Here is a 20415-nt window from a genome sequence, read left to right on the forward strand (position 1 = left end):
GGCTGAGTGTATGTATGAGCAATGATTGGCCGGTTGCTCAGTTGGGGGGTGGGAAAAGAACCGGATGTGGGTCTCTCTCTGTCAGAATGCGATTACGACCTCTGCCGGCTGATCAGAGGCGCCCGCACAGAGATGAGGAAGAGTGCCCTAAGGGTGTGTCTCTCCGCATGCAACGCTAGGTGGCGCCACACTCATCAATGTGTGGGTGGCAAAAATGCATCCGGCTGCTGCCCATGTTTCAGAGGGGATATGGGTTAGCTTCGATCTCCTCGGTCAGGGCAGGGTTCGGCATAGACAGAGAGGAAGCACGATGCAAATTGAACAATTGGATGCGAGAAAAAGGGGAAAAAAACCATGGACATTAGACATTAGTCGGTAAAGGGAACAAAAAAGAAGCAAATGGCCCATGGACGGTAGTATGGACATCCCTGGAGTACACAGTTACATGGTCCACATAAGGCTTTACAGTTCCATAGAGAAAACTCTGAACTATGTGGTTGCCAGTGCCACCAAAATGCTTTTTTTCATTCCCCATGGGCGCTATATGCAAGGTCAGGGACAAACCACAGGGGCAGCGGTAAGCGACACAAAGGTTAAAACATAAGGAAGATCCCTGGATGCTCACGGTCATTTCCGAAGACGGTCTCTTTACGGGTGACCGGAGATTAACACGAGGGTTTCGGCCAGCTCTGTCGTCTGATACGAGTAATGACTGTGAGCAGACGGAACCATAGCAGAAAAAAAAGATTCATCAGGACGAGGGGATGGGGAACAATTTCATTTAACATGTTGAGAGGATGTTGGCTGCTGGCACTAGTACACCATGACGTTTTGCAGGTCTAATACTTGTAGAGTGCATTGATAAACACTTTCACTGTATCAGCGAATCAATAGACTTCAAATGAGCGTTCATCAGAGTCATGGGGGAAAAAGAGGAATAAATGAGAAAACAAGACACAGAGATAAATGAGAAATACATCAGGCTAGTGAAATGAGCCGTTTCCCGTGCTGTGCTTAGCAATTTCACATTTTTAAGTCACATAGAGTTCAAGTGCCGCTTACGTTTACTGGTTATATTTGCATTATGAGGCAGTCCTAGCAATCCTACGGCAATTCAGTTAGCGATCGGTTACTCAAAATGTCAAAGTCCAGGACAGATGCTGGCTTTTGATCTTTGCATTGGTAACAATCTATCACAGGACCCTGGCCACCCCCTCCCTCAGACACAGCTAATCCTGTCTGTATGTAGATACCCAGACAGCCTGTAGGACTGCAGGGGATTCGAACCGATTCGTTCACCAGAACCGCTTCATCATTACACTGGCGGTACAGCGTGTGCAATATGACCGGACCTGCTACTCAGCCAGAGGACGAAGGTCTCAAACCGGACAGCGCCGTGTGAGTTCTATTCTCCTCCTAAAGGACCTGGTTCTAAATGTCTGAGCCCTCATAGCTCTGACAGCTCCCTTATTCCTCCCCACTTCTCGTTCCCCCAGAGGGCTGAAAGAGCAGCAATCCATCCCGGGCAGCGGTATAGCCTGTGTCAGAGGTGGCGGTGAGAAATGAAGCGCTTCTGCGGCAGCCATTTTGAATCATTAGCCAGCTTGGCACTAAGGGCTGCCATCCTGACATGCTTAATCAATCACGGGACGAGACAAAGCGGGGAGGTGAAGCCAGAAGAGAGGGAAGAGCGAACGGTTACCGGAATGACTTATGAGCGAGCGATGGGCGCACTTTGGTTTTCTGTTGCGTGTTGGAGGTACAGATGTGCGCTCACTGAGCACTTTATTAGGTACATCTGCAGGGCCCCTCGTTTTTCAAAAATCACAGATTTCACTGTATTGTATTGGCAGTAGAATTCATTCATTCACTCCTTCATTTTCTTATCCGCTTATTCAACTAGGGTTGCAGGGGGGTGCTGGAGCCTATCCCAGCTTCTCAATGGGCGCAAGGCACACAGTAACACCCTGGACAGGACGCCAGTCCATCGCAGGGTAGACACATACACACACACACACACACACATACACACATACACACACCCATTCACTTATAGGTCAATTCAGTGTCTCCAATTAACCTGACTGCATGTTTTTGGACTGTGGGAGGGAACCGGAGCTCCCGGAGGAAACCCACGCAGACACGGGGAGAACATGCAAACTCCGCACAGAAAGGACCCGGACCGCCCCGCCTGGGGATCGAACCCAGGACCTTCTTGCTGTGAGGCGACAGTGCTACCCACCGAGCCACCGTGCCGCCCCTGGTAGTAGAATTGACTAGCAAAAAAGTTTTTCTACAGAGGCTAAGAAAAGACTTTTACTAACAGTGTGGGCTAAGACGTGACTCAACAAAAGCTTAATACACTGAGACAACCTACACGTACCTCAGCCAACTACCAAAAAAATAAGGACTAAAGCAAAATAAGGGTTGCTAGAGTGGGAATCTACAGTCTTGCAGATTTTCTACTAGGCTATGGTAGCTAAGAAGGAGAAGATGTTCAAACATGACCGTTAGCTTGTAATCTTACATCCCAGAGACCAAGGGTTTGTCCCAAAACCTAGTGATCTCTCTACAGCAGGGGTGTCAAACTCACGGCCCGCGGGCCAGATCCGGCCCGCAACGTCATTTTATGTGGCCCGCGAGAGCTTAAACGACTGTACCATAGTTGTGATGGTTCGAGTCGTTACAGAGACGCACATATAATTTAACGGGACTCCTGCGCCTTTAAAAGACAACCGTGACATCGTAGTCATGGCAGCTAACTTTAACCTTCGCTAAGAAGCCATGTGACTTTTACGGCAAAGAGAACGCGAAGTAGCGTAGTCAGTAATGTAAACAATAATAAATAAATACAAATAATTATCTTTCAGTATAATACCCAAGCATCGTCTGTAAGTAGTGGCGTTTATATTCTCAGTTGTTTGTAAATGTTTAGTGAGTATATCACAGCGTTTTAGTTACAAATTTACCGTAATTAAATACAACCGTTACCGTTACTATAGCAATTAGTATCTTTACACAAAATTTTAACTCGTTAGCGTTATTTTACGTTTGGTTAAATCTCATATTGTACCAGATGTAACACTTGACTACAGCTGTGTGCTTTTACTGTATTAGGTTCTTTATTGTTTTTATTGTTTGTATTTTTACTTCATTTTGATGCACACAGCTGGGGAGCAAATAAACCGACTGTATTCTGAAGGGAGCTGTCTGTCTGTCTGTCTGTCTAGCTGAGAAAGGGGGATAAACTATTAGTGAGGGCAGAATGATTGTCTTAAAAATACACTGTAAAATCCTAAATAAACTGCATCTTTCAAAATGCAGGCTGATTTTGTGACCTGCAAAGTGACACATCCCACCAGTAATGATGTTACACATGATCCTAAAATGTACAAGAAGATAAGTAAGAAAATTAAGCAGAAGGAGGAAATGTAATGAAAGTAAAAAACAAGTTTGTGCTTCAGGAAGAGAAACCGGTGCGTCTCTTGTGTTATAAGGCCGTGTCTGTGGTAAAGTAGGACGATACAAATGCAGAATTCGGCCTCCAAGAAAAACAACAGACTGCAATCACAGCAGGATACGTTACAATCGGCCCTTTGAGGCCCACCATAATGCTGATGTGGCCCTCGGTGAAAATGAGTTTGACACCCCTGCTCTACAGCATTCATGTCATCATTCGCGCTCCCGAGAAGAAGGCATGTCTAAATTCTTAGATACCTTAAAATGCTCCTACTGAGGCGCCTTATTTCGAAGCGACAAACTGACTTAATGACGAGAAGCATCCGATGCTTCCTTAGCGGTGAAGGTGAAGGCGATCCCATTATTTAGTGTGCCACAAAAATGACAAATATGGCAGACAAAGGTGGAGCAACGTACGAGTTCTTATCAAACGTAAATAAATTCTTACAGATTTTTTATGTGTATAAAGGTGCACAAGTGTCATTTATTTGCAAATTTGGGCTTGTCCGTGACACAGAGGAAGATGTTAGCTGGCATGCTAGTGGGTTGTGCCCCCTCAGCCCATTGATCTGAATGGCCTGAGGCTAACCGTGTTAGCTTAGTAAGCAAAACTGCAGTGATGTAAAGTAGTGCGTCTAAATAACCTGGCCTAGAAGTCGATGTCTTATTAGAATCCTCTCTACTTAGGCAGCAGGCAGCAAGGCAGCCCACTAGGTTTTCAGACAGACCCCATAACTACCTTTCTATGCAGTTACTAAACCTGTTGTTGGATGATTTGACCAATAATCAATGCCAGATCAAATTCTTAAAACCATTAGTTGAAACGTCACAAACTTTAAAACCAAACAGACGTTGGTGCAGAAGAAGAATCCAGAACCTCATATTCTGTTATATATATTATTACATTCTAACTGCAGCTCATATGAATCTTTCAACGTTTGAGAGAAGAGCTGAATAAATCACAGCGCATTAGAGTGAACTCACCAATCCATCTCATTAGTGAAGTGAGGATCTGGAGATATTTGGTCTTCTGAGCGTTGAAGAACGTGAAGGGTCCCAGGAGTAGTGTGAAGACCGCCTGCAATAGGACAAAGAACACATGATGGTCAGCTGACACAATCCAGCTTATTTTTAATGATAATTATTCATGTTTTTGTTTGTTGAGTGACTTTTTTGAAGCACAATATATACAGTGACGAGCCAAACATTAGGACCACCTTCCAAAAATGTTAGGCTGATAGTGGTTACTCATAGTTCACATGTTGAATGAAGGTATAAAGACCTGAGTGACTTTTTTTTATTATTTAGACATTTTCTCCCTTGTTCTCAAGATTTGGAGTAGCCAATTAATCTTCTGCTTCTGGGAATCTCGAATGCGTGCGAGGAGGGTATATTCGCCTGCCCCACGCCCCCTCCGACACGTGTGCAGTCCCTCAATCCCTTCTTATTCGCCCGTAAAAAAAAGAAAGAATTAAAAAATTGGCAAGTCGCCTTTATTTTCTGGTGGGCAGATACAAATTTCAATGCATTTATTCATTTAATATCTAGTACAGGTCATTTCACTGGACCCTATTTTACAAATTTTGCAAATACAGCTTTTATGCTTATTTTAGTTAAAAAGGTGCACGTTTCTGAATTTATTTAAATCTCGCCAAGGTCTCAAGTGTAAAACGTGTCTACCAGTGACCAAGATTGATTCCATAATGATGTGCTGTTGGACGATTGCATTTCCAAAGTACAGCTCTTGTGCATTACTATCAGATCATTGTTCCAATATTGCTGAGCTTCAAAGGTCAGCAGTAACCCGAATCACATCTTTAATCACTTACCTACACCAATATGAGGAGGTCCTAGCAATCATACAGAAATTAAGTTCTGTGGTGTAGTGCGTTGACAATGTTTGATGTACGTGTTTATGTATTGAGTGCATTCTGTTCTTTTGGGGATTCCATAATTAATGGAAAAGTGTTTTTTTTTTACACGTGATCATCTCTGTGTAGTCTGTGCTCCGCATCAAAAGAACACGCCAGTAAAGTATTATGTTCCTGATAGTTTGTCCATGTACAGTTTATTTTTTTTCTACATGAACTCAGCAAACTCTAAAGAAGCTTGGTTACATTAGCAATCGGTTAGTCAAAATGTCCAAGAACTCCCAACCAATTCTGTGAACGCAGAGGGGAATGTGTCACAACACGGATGAGAATGTTCGTACATTCAACTATTAAGGTAGGCTACGCTGTGTATTGAAGCTTTCATTCATTCTATCATTCAATTTATGAGTGTTATTTGATGACTGCTGTGAAATGTGGTGCTTTTCTTTAAAAATAAGTGAAATTTGTCATTTGTCCCTGTCTGGGCAACAGTCGGTGGGAACTCAAGACAGCTGCCTGTAAGCACTTCTTGCTGTTGGACATATTTCAAGACATCCATGTTGTCTGGTCATAATGATTTAGCCCTTATCAACAACTAAACTACGAGTTATTACCATTTAATAAATCCCTGACTGTAACATGCACAATTGTTATGAACTCGGCATTGCCATGCACATTTCTGGAGGTGGTCCAGATGTTTTGGCTCATCAGTGTATGCCTAAAGAGTTCAGGCTGACATGAGCAATTGGAGCTGCGGGTGAACAGCATAATGCCAACAAACACTGCAAGGCAAACAAAAGCCATTTCACTGGCACATATTTCATAAACAAGGGTAATCTGACCCTCCCGGAAAAAAAACAGTTAGTTGCAGTAGTTTTGTTTCCCAAAATCATATCAGCTACTCGGACAGTGGTCCGAGCACACTTAAGTGTTCCTGGGTTCAAATCTTGGTTCTACTACCCTCTAGGAACAATTGGCAAAAAGACTGGACTAAGGGGGTGGGGTTATCAACACTGTATGAGGACCTTGGTTGCCTAGGGTGCATGTATAGAAAGTGAAGGAGCATATAGATCGAGACACATCAGAGGGAGTGTGTGTCAGGCGAATATACCCCCTCATTGGATGCTGTGGGGGCGCCCAGCAGTGAAATGGCTATGCTAAATTAGAAGAAAAAAGGGGGTAAAATGCATAAAAAACTTGCCTGAAAATGTTTGTGGGTCTTGTTCTAATAATATTCATGCTTCGAGTTTGCCCTAAAAGCATTAGCTGTGCCTGTTAGTGCCTGTGCATGAATTCCTTCCCTCGTTTTCCCACATCAGTTATCACAACTCTGGCAAAAAAAAAAAAAAAATGACTAATGCTTCAACTCATTTGATTAATTAGAGATTCCAACTCATCTCAACTCTCTCCTGAAGCAAGTCGACTGAATGGCAGCTCATTACAGTATCATATGAAACAATAAGAGGAGTCTGAATGATAAATAAAGCAGGTATGCAGGGGGTATGGCAGCGTTGTTTCGAGGTACAGTCGGATCTGCCACCAGGTCCTACGGAACAGAAATTTTACCCAGAAGACTGACCTCAGCTCTAAACTCTTCAAAGGAGAAAAAGAATAAAGCAATAATGTTAATTCTACATGAACTTGGTGTCTTTCTGTCATATAGAAGAACGAAGGTAGCACAGACATTCTAGCATGTATTAATCTGTTATCATCTGTGTTTCTAATTTAATGCAAAAGAACATGATGAGCATGCCCGGCTAAATTATTAATTGTTAAAAATGTATGTGAATCTGACAGTGAACCTTGTGTTACTTAATTGTGCCAACTAAAAATGAGAAGTGCACTTCAAAAGCAGTCTACGCGCCTAATTCAGCATGATTCGCTTCAGCTGAATGTGTCTCTATACAAGCACCATCACACCCCAGCTGAGTACAGCGTCCTCTCGTTCTCAGCTTGTTTGCACTCAGGTTAGACTGATATGTTGGATTTGAAGGTCGGATTTGATCTGCTGGTTGTTCTCGGTGGAAATGTTAACGTCACTACATACACTGACACTGAAGTGAAGAGTGTAACTCTAGGAGTTCTAGGAGTTGAATGTTAACTCTTCTTATTTTGAATGGATCGCAGGGTTTCAAAAATGCAAATGTTTATCAGCTATGATATTAAAAATCTAATGCCATATTAAATAGTCAAACAAATACAGATAACACTGAATTACCGGGAAAGACATTCTGAGCATGTGGCGGTACAGATTGCAGGGCTTTAATCCATCAATCAACACCCAGCAAGCTGGTATTATATGACCAATCCACTCAATCCTAAACCATTTGTTTTATCTTTGCTGAAAAATTAAAAGAGTCCAGATTACGAGTCCTGTTCCGCTGAGATACGCCAATAAAGCAGAACAAAAGTTTGGAATGGGCTGTCCAACAAGCTTATGGTCAGTTGTCCACATACTTTTAGGAAGTAGAAACCAAGTTATGATGTCACTACAATCAGAGAAAACAATTATTTTCCAACATCCAGGTGTAACTTCCTGGCAGATTAGCCTCTGCCCCCTCCGATATGTGCATTTGCCGTCTGCTTTCATTCACACCGACCAGCGGTGGATTTTCAGGCAGCTGTACTACATACCGAGAGTCACGCTATGCCAGTGGTGGGCATAGTGGGCAACTACGACCAACTTTGGATAAAATCCTTGAATACAATTTGAGCACTTGAGGGTTGAGAGTCTTGCCCAGGGGCCCAACAGTGGTAACTTGGTGTGATGTGGCCTGAACCAGCAACCTTCTGATTGCTTGTCAAGTACCTTAACCACTGAACTAATGAGTTTCACATGTCGTTTATATTAGTTCATCATCCCTCCATCTTCTACTGACCCAGTGTGGCCCTTGAGCCAAAAACTTTGCCCACCCCTGTGCTATGCCCTACGTCAATCCCCCATCAATCGTGCTGGTGCCTCGTCCAAACTTAGAGACTGCATTTAAAAGCGTCAATGAGGAGAAACCCTAGCATCCTTAATATCCGACTAACTGTGTTGAGTGTCCAGCCAGGTTGGAAGTACTGAGCTCTGAACCCCGCTGTGCCACCCCGGTGCCCGAGAAAAAAAAGTACTTCCAAGGTCAGATCAAAAACTAACTGTTAACTTGCTGAATCAAGGAGTGAAGGAGGAAGACGGACAACGAGAAAAGTTTAGGGAATACTGGGAGAGGAGGCAGGAAGGAACCTGAGTGTGAACCCGCTCTGCTCCTCAGCTGTCATGTTCCAATAAAAGCAAGTCCACCTAATGCATCATTAACCTCCATAACAGCCTCCTATCAGATGCCGTGATTAACAAGGAGAAACAAATATAAAATATAGAATCTAAACACCTGGCTCTCTCTCATTAGAAAAATGTCAATCAATGTATAACGACTCTATTTGGGTGAATAAATTTGAAGGTTTATCAGGCTGCTTGGAAAGAGGTGCTGATAAAAACATCTAGGTGTGAATGATGAATGACCACAAGGATGAGGGAGTGTTAGGACAAATAACACCCCCCACCTCTTTCGGGCAGTGATCTTTCTTACGATAACACAGAACCGTAAGGGTCTATTGCATTTCTTCGCAGTAGTATCGCAAACTATAGCAAAGTAAGTGTTTCAAATGAACCAGACGCACTCCTGCATCATATGCTTATCTCCCGGAAGCAGAAAGTCTGCACCGAGATGTCCACAAACTCACCATCAGACCTTATTCTAGCACAGGCCGAACCCAAGGATGATGAACTCTAATGAAATTCGTCACGTCTCGCTTCGTCAAACCTTCAATTCAGCCCCAAAAAAAAAAACTCCCTTAGGCCACCCGAGGAGTCCGGTTCTTCTCAAGGTTACTTCCTTCTACAGTAATATAATACTCAGAAAGTTTTTCCACACCGCTCTTGCCCTTGTTTGTTGGTTTTCGGGGGTGGAATCTGTAAAGTTGCGTCAAGACAATAGTCATCGTAGGAAGTGCATTACATATAAAGCTATGCATCACTTGACGTCTATGATACGCTCTGTAAACAGCATACTATTACAGGGGATTATCTTGTGTACCTATATGGACTAAAAGGACCACAATAATGTACATATCCAGCACTGTATTCAGCCCAACATCGCTGACCCGGAACACTCCACCTGGGAATCGAACCCCAGACCTTTTTGAACCACCAGAGAACCCCCTACAGCGGGATTATTGGACAAAATACTTGTCAGCAAATGAATTTAAAAGGTAATCAACACTAACAAGAATAACAGAGGTCCACATTAATTGAATTTAAAATGATAATTAGTGATAATATGATCAAAACGCCCATATTTTTGGATATACCTAAACTTTTCTCACTTCTCAAACGTTTTCAGAAAGCTCTCTCACTATGGCACACTGCCCGAACCATTTCTCCCGCTGTTGTAATGTTCACTTAACCATCTGCAGTGGCATCTTCCTGCTGAGGCTCAGGGCACTGAACCTGCCCCATACCGAGAACCAATCCAAGTCTGTATTTAAGAGTCTTTAAACTAAAAGAAATAAGAGCCAAACCCAAGTCCAACCGACTATTTAGTTATTATTATCTTTTTACGCCTTTTACCTCCTTTTCCCCCAATTTAGTGTTACCAATCCAAGGCTGGGGACCCCAATAGCATCCAAGGAGGGCGTATATTCTCCTCCAATTTCTGTACAGGCGCCCGGGGCAACCACGCTCCTTACACAGCATTGATAACCCCACTTCTTAGTCCGGTCTTTCCCACCCAGCAGACTGGAAGCCAATTTAATGGCATTAGAGGGCACCCAGCGGACCGGGAGCAGAGCTGAGATTGGAACCCGGGAGCTCAGAATCTCGTGCTGGTGTGCTAGCGGACTTCATTATCATGTTTTACCACAGGGCCCGGCACAAAGCAGCAACACACCCTGAACAGAATGGCAATCAATCATGAGGGCTTTGACATCCCAGCCCACCACCCCCTTCCCAAACCAGACGTCATGTCTGCACGTGGACAATGATTGGATACGTGTCGGAGGGGCCGTGTAAAGATCCTGCAGCGGATTCAAAATCGGAAACTGGAAATAGACTAGACCGGGAGATGGGGATGCTCTTAGACAAACCCTGGGTACAAAAGTAAGGCAATAAAGAAGCCAGCGGTCACTGGAAATGTAGTGATGAGAGATGAGAATTGAGGCCAGATCGGCGAGTCCTGTATTAGAGCAGACTGTCAGGAGAGAGGAGGCTGAATTCAGGTGTGTGTGCACTCATGTGTGGCAACAGATGGTTGCTGAAAGGGTGGCCTCTGTTTTAATGAGTTACCTGATGAGAAGATCTTTTCATTTGCTGGATTCGTCGCTCTGGATTATCATGCACACTTACATAAAACAATAACAGTTACAGAACTGAGGAGGAGAAAATGATGGACTCCGGGGACGAAGGTTTTTTTGTGCTATTTTCTCCCTTTAGCGTCGCTACTGGAGACCCCGATCGCATCTGAGGAGGGTTAATCACCAGACACACACTTCCTCCAACACGTGCACAGTCCACCGATTCGTTCTTATTCACCCATACTTCGGTGGATTTGCATGTGACGCCAGTCCCACTCATGTAGAGTCACGCACTGATCTCCACGTTCCTCCACTTCTGTACAGACGCCTTAAGGCCTCGGCATACTTTCTGCGAAACTAAGTTTGTGAGCATTGCACGAAGCCGAACGTACCTTCGCGAGCTTGCAAGCTGGCATACTTCTAGCGGTTTCATTTAGCCTGTTGCGTGTGCTCCACAGCTGCAGGTGATGCTGTGACATTTATAATGTTAAGTTCCATGACTACTGAAAAACGATGGCTGCGCACTGCTTGGCCGGTACAGAAGTAAGCTCTTTCAGTACGCAAGTGTGCTGTGTTTGCATACACAAAAAAGCTGCCTAAGCAGTAGATTAACTGGGTACTTTTCGCATACTGTTTAATGAATATTACGTATTTTGACACACTACCCGCTTCCGCGTACTGTTCGGTATGAAAGTAGCGATTTCGGACGCAGCCGATGATCACAGTTCAGATGCTCCTCAAAATCCATGTTTGTTTTTAAGGCACGCCTCTTTTTTTACCGACCAATCACAGGCGTTGTAAACATTGTCCGCGGAGTTCACCCAGCTTCCATGTGCGCGACAAGGCGATTGACGCGTCTGCGCGACGTCCATGGTTGTTCGCTTCCTTCTGCAATTATGTCACACTGGTCGCGAAGCCAGGCGAACGTCGTCTCCACATGAAGTATGCTGAGGCCTTTAGGCTACTAACCAGAGTCCTTACACAGCGCTGAAGGGTGACCCAACTTACTTTGTTAGTCTGGTCTTTTCCCACCCAGCAGACTTTAGGGGCCAATTTTGTCTGCTGCAGGCACTGCCAATTGTGCCCTCTAGGGGCACCCAGTGAACTCGGGGACTTCAGAATCCCAGCGCCATCTGGGCTGGGGACGAAGTATTAAAACTGAACCTGATTTTATCCACTCAAAACGTGTTTTTATTTTCAGCCCATCATTCAGTGAATGACTGACAGTTTCACATTTATATCTACTAGGAACGTCATGTCGATGAGCTCAAATGGTGCCAATTGGTGGATCATCTAACTGTCTAACCTGCTCCCTGTCTTTTCTTTTGGTCAAATTATTTTTTTTTAAATTTATTCACCCTCTGATTCCTTTTCTGATTCATTACTTCTGATTCATTCATGCCCCAATGGCCCAGTAACTGCAATCTTCATTTTTTACAGCATTTAATGTGTTCACACTCACAATACATTCCACTCTTGAGAAAAACGGACCTTGTTTACCTAGCATGCTTTCGGCGTCCCAATCCACATCTTATGTGATAATTAGCAGTTGGACTAATTTGATAGCGGAATCAATGCAGCTGGGTAGAAATGTAGTCATTTCATTGGGGCTGCACTTTCAGGTGTCCCAGATTCATAAATCTGCTAATTAAGTTCGTTCCCACCCTGTTGTAATTCGCCTGCAGTTACTCCAGACGTCTCGTCTGACCCCTTTTCCATCACAGTTTAGTCAAATCCAAATCCCCGCTAGAATTCCATCCATTTAGACTTGTGCCGGTGCCTCGGCCAGACAGCACTGACCTTATCTTATCCGACCTCTCTTCTTCAGACAAGTCAGTTATGTCTGTTGAGCTAACGGCCAGGCTGACAGCACCGCTGAGATTCAAACTCGAGACCTCGAACTCCTTGCTTACTAGCATATTAGATTTCTGCACCAGCTCACGCCTCCAGCACTATAATATATCAAGAGTTTTAGTGTCTACCAAGTGCCAGGATTTAAACTCTGAAGGACCGAGCAGACAACAGGACGCTGAAGCATCACGTAACCCGTCTCACACCAAAAACAAAGCTGACACAAGCAGTTTTGACCCATAGACTATTTTTCTGAAAGAAATACAAACCTTTACATCAACAGCACAAAAGCAAAGGAATGTTTGGTACAGTGTGCAAAAAATAAATAGAGCTCTGTGAAAGTGCTGCACGTTTTAATAGTGGATTTAAGGGAATATGGGGCAGAAGCGGAACATACACACAAACTCCACACAGAAAGGACCCTGACCGCCCCACCTGGGGATCGAACCCAGGACCTTCTTGCTGTGAGCCAGATCTCAGCAGTGGTGGGGTAGCGTGATAGTCTGCGGCACCACCTGAGTGCCTAATGTCAGTTAAAAATCTGTACAGGACGTAAAAGTGGTTAAGACACTGGACTAGTAATCAGAAGGTTGGCGGTTCAAGCCCCACTGCCGACAAGTTGCTACTGTTGGGCAAGCTCCTTAACCCTCAATAGCTAAAATTGTATTCAGTCATAATTGTAAGTCTTCTGTAGGCAGTTGTAGCCTAGTGGTTACTGAACAAGTAATCAGAAAGTCGCTGGTTCAAGCCCCACCAATGCCAGCTTGCTGCTGTTGGGCCCTTGAGCGAGGGCCTTAACCCTCAATTGGTCACTAAATCAAATGCTAAACCTATTTCTGACTTGGCATGTTTCCTCATTCTAAGTTTGAGATGTTTAGCACCTGTTGTGGATTAACCTTGTTCTACTTTGGCATTAGTTTAAAAAAAATCTTGAAAATAAGCTGTGACTGACTCCAGACGCTCTGAATCTAGTTTACAGACCGATGGCTGGCTTTGCGAGACTAGGTCCAAGCAAATGAACGCCTTATCTTCCATTCAATACTTTTTTTATTTGGCCCACATTCTTTGTTTCCTGGCATCTCTGGAGACTGAATTGTCTGTGTTTATGATTGGACTTTAAAAATAGTTACGCTCAGGGATGGCTATTGAGCAAGGGGTCTAAAAATACCTCATCATCTGTTGCACCACGAAAGCAAAGGGCAGTCGGTGCTGCAGGAACATAAAACACTGTTATAAAGAAATGAAAACAGAGGGCAAAAAGCAACCTTGCTAGTCCAGCGAAAGTGGAAATGTAATGGACTAGACGTATGGACTAGACAAAAATGCTATCACATACACCGACCAGCCATATCATTAAAACTACCTCCTTGTTTCTACACACATTGTCCATTTTATCAGCTCCATTTACCATATAGGAGCACTTTGTAGTTCTACGATTACTGACTGTAGTCCATCTGTTTCTCCGCATGCTTTATTAGCCCCCTTTCATGCTGTTCTTCAAGGGTCAGGACTCTCTCAGGACCACTACAGAGTAGGTATTATTTGGGTGGTGGATCATTCTCAGCACTGCAGTGACACTGACATGGTGGTGGTGTGTTAGTGTGTGTTGTGCTGGTATGAGTGGATAAGACACAGCAGCGCTGATTAAGTTTTTAAACACCTCACTGTCACTGCTGGACTGAGAATAGTCCACCAACCAAATATATCCAGCCAACAGCGCCCCGTGGGCAGCGTCCAATGACGAAGGTCTAAAAGATGACCAACTCAAACAGCAGCAATAGATGAGCGATCGTCTCTGACTTTACATCTACAAGGTGAACAAACTAGGTAGGAGTGTGAAATAGAGTGGGCAGTGTGTGGACACGGTATTTAAAAACTCCAGCAGCGCTGCTGTGTCTGATCCACTCATACCAGCACAACACACACCTACCACCCAAATAATACCTGCTCTGTGGTGGTCCTGGGAGAGTCCTGACCACTGAAGAACAGCATGAAAGCTGGTTAAAAAGGCATGTAGAGAAACAGATGGACTACAGTCAGTAATTGTAGAACTACAAAGTGCTTCTATATGGTAAGTGGAGCTGATAAAATGGACAGTGTAGAAACAAGGAAGTGGTTTTAATGTTATGGCTGATCCGTGTATACTCTACATGGACAAAAATATTGGGACACCTCTTATTATTCCTAATTCAAAAGTTTCAGCTACAATTGCTAACATGTGAAATAAATCAACTAAGTAAAGTAAAATGGGCTGCGTTTCTCAGGACCTGATCTTTTAGAAGTTTCCAAGATCTGTGTGGTACCTTTAGATATGTGGGTTTGCTCCCACTGACCGTAAACATGCATTGATTGGATGAGTGACTGAGCTGTCCTGCAATGAACTGACTCGGTCCAGGATGTATTTGTGCCTTTATCCCGGTGTTTTAGTAGAACACAAAAAAGTGGTTAGTAATTATTAATGAATTAACAGAAATCTATTGTAAACAAACTTACAGTACTGTGACAGTATATTGTCTAAGCAATTGACGGTTAAGGGTCTTGCTCAAGGGCCCAACAGTGATAACCTGGCAGTGGTGGGGCTTGAACCAGCAATCTTTTGATTACTAGTCCAGTACCTTAACCACTAGGCTACAACTGCCCATATGATGAGTACAAATGTCCTACAGTGCAATATGCTGGGTTGCCAAGTGCATGGCTTTTCCCCTTATTGCTATAAAAAATGCCACTTCAATGGGCCCATGAAACAAATAGCTAATCTTAACATAAATCCAAACCATGAATATAATTTACACCTCAACATCCAATCAATGAAGCGTTAATGCAAAAGCAAACTCATATTCACAGGCTGAATTAATCGCCCGGCTTCCTCTTTGTCTAACACTCTCAATCAAGCAAAAGCATAACCAAAACAAAAAGAAGCAATTATGAATTCCAATTACCTTCAGGTGTTTGGTTGTTCATTGTGGCATTGATTTTCCTCTAACAGAACGCTCAGAACAAAGACTAAAGAAGAGGTATTATGCAATACAAATGGGAGGGTTTCATTGTTTCATGAAATTGCACATATACCATACACAGTTTAATTTAGGAAGACGTCAGTAGTAGAAGCATTTTCCCTGATTAAGCTGTGCGTAAAGCTGGGGACCTGACCAGACGTCAATCCTTTATCGGAAATCGCTCGGAAACACAAACAATACATCAAAACGAAACACAATACGAAATATATTTCATTAATGAAAATGGTGGCAATCTGGTTCCACTGTGGTTTACAAGATGTGACGTAAAGCCTCCACCAGGGGGCGTTCATGTACAAGTTTATTAAAATGTATAAAATTTGCTGATTTAATTATTCTTAATTGTGCATTTTCTCCCATTTTTCTCCCAATTTAGCGTAGTCAATCTGTCTTCCACTGCTGGGGATCCCTGATTGCATTCGACACGCGCGCAGTCCCAGCGGAACCCTTCTTCTCGCTCATGCATCCTGCACAGGAGCCTCTATCTGCTAATCAGGGTCATTGCACAGTGTTTGAAGACCCCACCCACATAGTCCGGTCATCCCACCCTAGCAGACACGGTGGCCAATTAGTGTCTGCTGCAGGCACTGGCAATTATGCCCGCTAGATGGCGCCCAGTCGACCGGTGGCACAGCCGAGTTTCGAACCGAGGAGTTCAGAATCTCAGTGCCTAATTATTATTATGTTTGTCTGTAAACCCTTTTTTGGGCTTGAGACCCACCCAGATTGCCAAATTTTTTTATGCATTAAGTATATATTGTTTTGTGTTTCGTCTTGATGTATTGTTTGTGTTGCCTGGGTCGCAGTAAAAATCATGGACAAATTGTTGGTCGCTTGGAAAAAGATTTGAAAAACCAAGATTTACATGAACACTATTGCTATAAAGAAACAACATCAGATTATAGTCTCGACTTCCAAAGTTTATGCAAAACACAGAGCTACGACTAAAGCAATGCATAAATAAAAAGCACTGCACATACTGGTTCTGTAAAGTAATCTCCATATGATTACACAGTCATCCAAGAAATGCTTTAAAAGCTTTATCAACTAGAGAAGATAATGCAGTTTAGGAATCAGGATCTTCCACTAAAAAACTGCCCACCGTCCTTCATTTCCAAAGAAAAGAGACCAACAAACAGACTGAAGAAGATCAGCACATTCATCATTGTCAGCTTAAGCTGCATCTTGTTCTTTGCTCACTTCGGCGTGGCATTTAGGTCAGTGTAAAAGAATGATGTGGTGGTCACCAATGAGTTGGAAATGGTCAATATAGTCGGATCCCGTGGCGACCGCATCGAGAAACAAATGCAGACTGGTGAACTGCAATGAACTGTCTGATATTTAAAGGACTACTAGGTGAATAAGTCAGTCAGTCAGTAGATCAGTTTCAATCGTTGTACAGTAACTACAGTCCTTGCTTCATATACACTATATCTAGGACCCTACTGAATTCACAGGTATATGTGCTTAATAATTCAGACCTTGTTCTTGGCAGTCATTAAATTATACTCATAAATTAAATGATAGAATAAATAGAAACTACAATACACAGTACAGCTACATTAATAGTTGAATGTAAACTAGAACATCTAGAGATGGTGCAAGGCTCTGTCTCAAATATGAAAATTCTCATCCATGTTTTGAAACATGTTTTGAAGCCTCATAGTGTGAATAACCAGTAAACGTGAGGCACTTGAACGCTACATGAAGGAAAAATGTTAAATCACTAAACACAAATCTTAAAGTTTGAATTTCACAGCAAATTACAGGAAAACGGCTCATTTCAAGGTCTGTGACACAATTTTCACAGCCGTGAATTAGGTAGGAGCATAAGTATAGGCAAAAAGTCTTTTAAGTCACGAGTGAAAATGTTTCTATTGAAAACCTTAAAGCAGTTTGTTTTAAATGCTGCACATTTAAAGGGAATCATAGTAAGTTAAGGCCCAGCAGGAGATCACACTAGACAGAATAAGAATGAGGAGCGCTGTCAGTCTCAGTCCCTCCATACATTAGCATTTATCTAAACTTCAGCAGGTCAGACAGCCAGACAGACAACTGCTAGTGACTTAAGAAAAGAGATAATGAGGTGAAAGCTCAGAACTCACCAGAAAGATTCTGTAAGCATCTTTGCGCTTCACCGTCCCCCAGCATGAGTCTGTGTCGTTGTTCTTTATACTACCAGCACTGCAGGAGTGATTTCCACTGTAAGAGCAAACACACACACACACACACACACACACACACACACACACACACACGACATTAATAGAAACATAACGATCAAACACAAATGTACAATGTATCACTTAGTAGGGACTTAAATCTTTCTTTGATTTCATTGAACCAACAAGCTTATTTATTTATTTATTATTTATTAGGATTTTAACGTCATGTTTTACACACTTTGGTTACATTCATGACAGAACAGGTAGTTACCGGTTACACAAGATTCGTCAGTTCAAGTGTTTTTTTTAAAATGTTAAACACAGTCATGGACAATTTTGTATCTCCAATTCACCTCACTTGCACGTCTTTGGACTGTAGGAGGAAACCGGAGCTCCCAGAGAAAACCCATGCAGACCCAGGGAGAACATGCAAACTTCACACAGAAAGGACCCAAATCGCTCCACCTGGGAACCGAACCCAGGACCTTCTTGCTGTGAGGTGACAGTGCCCTAAATAATGTGGTTAACTGAATGATGATTTCTTTAAAGGTTATGATTATGGCCAACTGGTTAATTACCATTAACATTTTAACATATTTAGTTATCCATATATAAATACACATTCTTTCTTGGACTCATTGGACTAGTTTCTGGGCCATTCTGAGCCAGTTCTTACTAGCTGTTGCCGGGCAACAAAACAATTCCTTATAAAACTTATTACATCTCATAAACACAAAGAATCAGTTACTAATCTGGATGTTTTTGAGGTTGCTGATAGTTTACAGTTTGGCCTTGTTCTACTTTTCCAGGCTGACAGGCTGCGAAAGCGACGGTGCGATCTTAATAAGACCGAGGCGAGAGAAGTACCCCCCAGGGGGTGGATGAGGCTGCTTGACACACCTCGGCCCTGTATGAGATTTCTGATGGCGTGACATTTGGTTACGGCCTCCTGTGCAATAAAAATAGGTCTCAGAGCCAAACAATAAAATCAAACGCCAGAAGCTTGGGGGGTGGTCGAGGAGAGAAAGTAGGGGGAATAATAAGCTGCACTGTTGCCAGAGGCTAGTTTAAAGACTCTAAATATGATATAATAAACACACAAGTATACGATATTAGTGATTGATATTTAGGTTCAGGTGGAAGATGTAGAAGAAGTTGGTTGAACTCACCAGGCCACTTCCATTAGGGACATGGGAACGGCAGCAGCATAGATGGCCAAATCTCCGTACAGGTAGACAATAATGCAGATGTAGAACATGTTCACACCAACTGCAGGAGCCAGGAAATGGAAAAGAAAATGAATCCACAGTCTGATATTTCTCTTACCTTAATACAGTATAATTAAAGCCCTACCTAATTCACGACTGTGAAAATCGCGCACTGTGCAATTCTAAATTTACGTTTATTTAAGTTTGTATTTAGTGATTTATTGTTTTTCATTCATGTAGCGTTCATGTGCCTCACGTTTACTGGTTAATTTGCACTACGAGGGGATCTAGCAGTCCTACGGCAATTCAGTTAGTCAAATCGTTTAGTCAAAGGGTCTGTCCGAAAGACTAACAATCTCTATACATCTACTTACATTTCTCTACACTCCCGAGAAGAAGGCTGTATGAATTCTTAGATTCCTTAAAATGCTGCCTACTAAGGTGCCTTATTTCGAAGGTATGAACTGACTGAATAATGAGGGAGCATCCGATGCTTTCTTAGGGAACGGTGAAGGCAACAGGTTGAAGCAAATTTTATGATTAATGATGTAAACACAAATAATGATATTTTTCCCAACAAGCTTCTACAAACAAACATTTATTATTAATTGAGTCTGATGTGGCTAAATCTTCTAAAATTCTACAACAAACTCTAGCTCAAATGCAATTAACCAGGCATCTGAAATGCTAGTGCTGCTGCATACATGCAGGAACTTCAAATATAGTTCTACACTTGGGAGCACTTTATAACATTCCCAAATATAGTGTAACACGCCTTTCAGACCACTTCAGTCTCTCCGTCTCTCTCTCAACAGCTCTCTCAACATTCTCCGGATATTAAGAAGCATCTTCTCCTCACCATCAGGAACATAATTCCTTCTAATTATCAAAGTAACGACTTCATGATGAAGTCTCTTCGCTCTTCCCGTCCTCGTGCCTGTACAGCCTCCGTTCATCCAGCCCAGCCCGAGGACCGAGCCGAGTGCTTTTAAGAGACGGAGCGGCGTGCCGCGACAGACATCCATCAAGAACTCGAGCTCTTGTGAGGATCTCCGAAAGCCCCGCTGGCCTCGTCAGCTCATTCGTTACTGCCGGGCAAATTAGGGCTCACAGTCGATTAACACTAAATGAAAAAGCTAAGACTATAAAGCCTTTTACGGGCTTGATAGATGCTGCTCACGCCTGGAAAAAAGAGCTCCGTCGCCACCTGTTTCCCACTGATCATTAAAGATGAAGGTCATGAGAGACTAAAACATGACATAGCAAAGTCAGTCAGGACGTTCTAATGTCTTTTTCGAGCTAAATCACTTGAGCGTCCATCGGGTCGTCTTTACAACTTTGAATTTGTAAAGCAGGGGCTTTTGAAATGAAAGCAAACTAGAATCTGTTTAAAATACCGGAACAGGGCCGCTCAGGTGGCGCAGCGGTAAAACACACTAGAACACACTAGTGCTCGTCCAGTTCAAAACTTAGCTCTGCCATCCGTCTGGGCTGGACGGCTACATGAACAACGACT

At 43.0% G+C, this 20415-nt stretch overlaps 1 protein-coding gene across 2 annotated transcripts in view; it reads right to left on the reverse strand.

Annotated features, from left to right (window-relative positions):
• The window catches only part of tmem104 (transmembrane protein 104), a 39559-nt gene that overhangs the window by 9548 nt on the left and 9596 nt on the right, over positions 1–20415 (reverse strand). For both annotated transcript variants that reach the window (XM_063019092.1, XM_063019091.1), the window contains exons 7-9: positions 18861–18960; positions 17632–17728; positions 4444–4537 (exon numbers count right to left, since the gene is read on the reverse strand). In XM_063019092.1, the coding sequence (XP_062875162.1) occupies positions 4444–4537; positions 17632–17728; positions 18861–18960 (291 nt within the window). The remainder of the gene's footprint in view (positions 1–4443; positions 4538–17631; positions 17729–18860; positions 18961–20415) is intronic.

Source organism: Trichomycterus rosablanca, chromosome 22 (genome assembly GCF_030014385.1).
Source record: "Trichomycterus rosablanca isolate fTriRos1 chromosome 22, fTriRos1.hap1, whole genome shotgun sequence".
NCBI classification, from domain to species: domain Eukaryota; kingdom Metazoa; phylum Chordata; class Actinopteri; order Siluriformes; family Trichomycteridae; genus Trichomycterus; species Trichomycterus rosablanca.